The sequence below is a fragment of the Bidens hawaiensis genome, unplaced genomic scaffold, assembly GCF_021521415.1.
Source record: "Bidens hawaiensis isolate Kalapana, Puna unplaced genomic scaffold, B.hawaiensis_p1.1 tig00012097_1, whole genome shotgun sequence".
Taxonomy (NCBI): domain Eukaryota; kingdom Viridiplantae; phylum Streptophyta; class Magnoliopsida; order Asterales; family Asteraceae; genus Bidens; species Bidens hawaiensis.
Window position 1 is genome coordinate 593249 of NW_027491973.1, and position 2768 is coordinate 596016.

At 36.3% G+C, this 2768-nt stretch overlaps 1 protein-coding gene across 1 annotated transcript; it reads left to right on the forward strand.

Annotated features, from left to right (window-relative positions):
- Positions 1 to 925: 925 nt before the first annotated feature.
- On the forward strand, positions 926 to 2084 carry LOC143539947 (uncharacterized). Its single transcript, XM_077033129.1, has 2 exons — positions 926 to 1050; positions 1126 to 2084. The coding sequence occupies exons 1-2, from the start codon at positions 966 to 968 to the stop codon at positions 2082 to 2084; spliced, it is 1044 nt and encodes a 347-aa protein (XP_076889244.1). The 5' UTR covers positions 926 to 965.
- The last annotated feature ends 684 nt before the right edge of the window (positions 2085 to 2768 follow it).

A 2768-nucleotide genomic window follows, 5' to 3' on the forward strand; every position in this document is an offset into this window, starting at 1 on the left:
TAATAATAACCTTCCATTCTCCGACCAAAATACTAGGATGTTTATGTTCATAATATGGATGAAGGGCAGTGTCCCAATCCTCCGGCATTTGGAATTAAATAAAACATAAAGAAAGAGGTCGGAGGGAGGCGTAAACCATCTGTTAATTATCTTTCAACGTCTTCTGCACAATCATCAACATCACTTCCCATCAGGTCATTCTTATTACCTACATTTCAACCTTTATTTTATTATGTTCTTCTGCTAGGATCAATCATCAATTTCATCTATGAGCATTGGTGGGTTTGAATTGGTTTTGGGTTCGATAAGTTTGAATGTAAAACTTTTTCGTTCATAAATGCATTAGAAAAGCATTGAAAATGTAGTTTGGTTCGGTTTGTTTCTCTTCAGTTTTGTAACGAGACATAACTGAAACTGAACCGCAATTTTCAGTTTTCAAAGAAAGTAAAACAGAAAACGTCTGTTATTAGTTTGGGTTGGGTATTTGCATTGGTTTTATCAAATTTTTTGATTTCTGTTTTGTTATTCAGTTTTTTTATCGCGCTTAATTTCAACAAATAATTTTGTTGCAATGAAGTAACAAGCACCGTTGGTTTTCAACTTCAAATTGATGATACCACACATTATAATTCATAACAACGACGAATCTTAGTGCAATAAAATCAATATCATTAATCTTTTGATCCGAATTAGATATTGGAGTTGCGGCGCAACTTGTTGCCCGTTTGCCTGCCACTTTATTGTAATCGTTTTATAGTAAATTATATAAAACTTCGAATTTATTTAATTAGATATCATTGGCCTCAAGATACAAATCCTTAAATCATACAAATCATCCATTAGTTTTAAAGAATAAAATACAAATCCATTATCCCTCAAAGCAATGACATTAACCTGCAATGTATAACTAGTGGTACAGGTTTGGTGAGCCAGCAGAAGCAGTTGATTCTCTGATAAAAAAAACAATGGAAATAACAGACATCAGTAATAACACCGAGCACGAGACGCGCAGAAGCTTTTCATGGGATGGAGCCTTTCTAGCCAGTGATGGTATGCAATAATAATATAATATACAAATTATACATTTCATTTCATTTTTATAACATCACTTTGTGTTTTATGCAGGTTTTCTTGCTGCTGAGGAGTTGTCAAACATGATTGAAGGAGGTGAGTTACAAAAGATTGAAGAGATTGAAAGCATGGAAGCTAAATTGTTCCAAGAAATTAAATTTTCAACTACAAAATCTAATGTAACAAATTCTAGCATCAATTCATCACCCAAAAAGACGGATTCTCTAACGAAAAAGGTAACCGGCGCGAGTGGTCCCCAGAAGGTTGCACCGATCAAGACACCGCCGAAAATGTCTTCCAAAACTAATACAAACAAAGCTGAATCCCTCTCGAAAACACTACCCGCGATCAAAACTAAGGCTAAAGTGGGGTCGGTTAATAATACTAATACTCGTGTATCAAGGACATTGCCTGCTAGTCCAGTTAGTCCAAGGTCACCACCAGGCTCATCATCTTCACCATTTGGTGTCGGTCAACGATCAAAAGTGAGTGGTAGTACTCCTCGTAGATACTCGGTGATTAATGAGAGACCATCAACAATCAATGTAAGAAGGAACGTCGACCAGAAAGCTAGCAAACGTGGAGTCAGTTTAGTGCCCAGAACACTATCAACCATGAGCTTGAAGGTTAAACCGACGCCTGTTAATTCTCATTCGTCCTCACCTTCAAGTTCAACAACTCCACGGCTGTCTGAGTCATCATCAAGAGGTGTTAAAAGTTCTAATGTTCCTCAAATATCTAAACCGGCTTTGAAAAACCATCCTACTAAACAGCCCGCAAAAACCGCTGCAACAACTAATACAGGATTAAAACCTAATTCTCCGAAAGCTACCACTCCAAAGAAACAATCAAGTCCGAAAGCGAAAGCATCTTCTCCAGAGAATATCTTTATAATATCTCCTGAACTACTGGACCTACAAGGTAAGATAAGAGCCTTGAAGATGGAGATTGATATGCACAAGAAAGACAGATTCAACAAAATGGCTGGTGCCGTAAGAGTGGAAGTAACTTGACGACTCGGTTTGCTATCAATGGATGCAGTCTGTGAAGTTATTTTGGAGTTTTCATGATTGCATGTAAATGGTAATCTTAACAAACAATGAAAAGTTGAATCGTGTTAAACTGTCGGTTTTTCTTCAACATGTTCATACGTAGCGTCAAAGTTTGTTTAGATTTGGGTTTTGACACAACAATCAATGACCTAAGCGCGCGTCATAAATCAGATTACTTAATTTAATGTCTTGAATTGGTTTATAAACACAATAATCGGTTAGGAATGACCGAATTAGTGGTTGGCGATAACTGATCTTCAAGATAACCTTATTTGAAACAAGATATGATGGCGATATATATAATCGTTATTTAGATAAGAATGCATGCATTAACCTAACATATGTGGAAACATTCTGCGAACCAAATGGCCCCTAATCTCTCCTTATGCCACAATGCTATCTTACCTATTTCTATGCAAAAATCATATATATTGTTCTCAGTTATTCCAAGTGTTCCTCGAGTCTTCCATACCATTCCGTGATCTTTCATAAATCTTTCAAGCCATTTTTTAAGGATACAGCTATGCGAAAAGTTGTAGGCTTCTCTTATAGCTTGAAGTTTTTCGGAATCCATGTATAAACTGCCAAAATTTAGACATGTCATGACACTTGGCTTCCTTTTCTAGTTCTTTATCAATAGCCATA

Bases quoted from the DNA above. Each gene is read 5' to 3' on its own strand.
- LOC143539947 (XM_077033129.1), top strand. From the start codon at position 966: ATGGAAATAACAGACATCAGTAATAACACCGAGCACGAGACGCGCAGA. The intron at 1,051-1,125 runs GTATGCAATAAT...TGTTTTATGCAG, and splicing joins AGCCTTTCTAGCCAGTGATG to GTTTTCTTGCTGCTGAGGAG.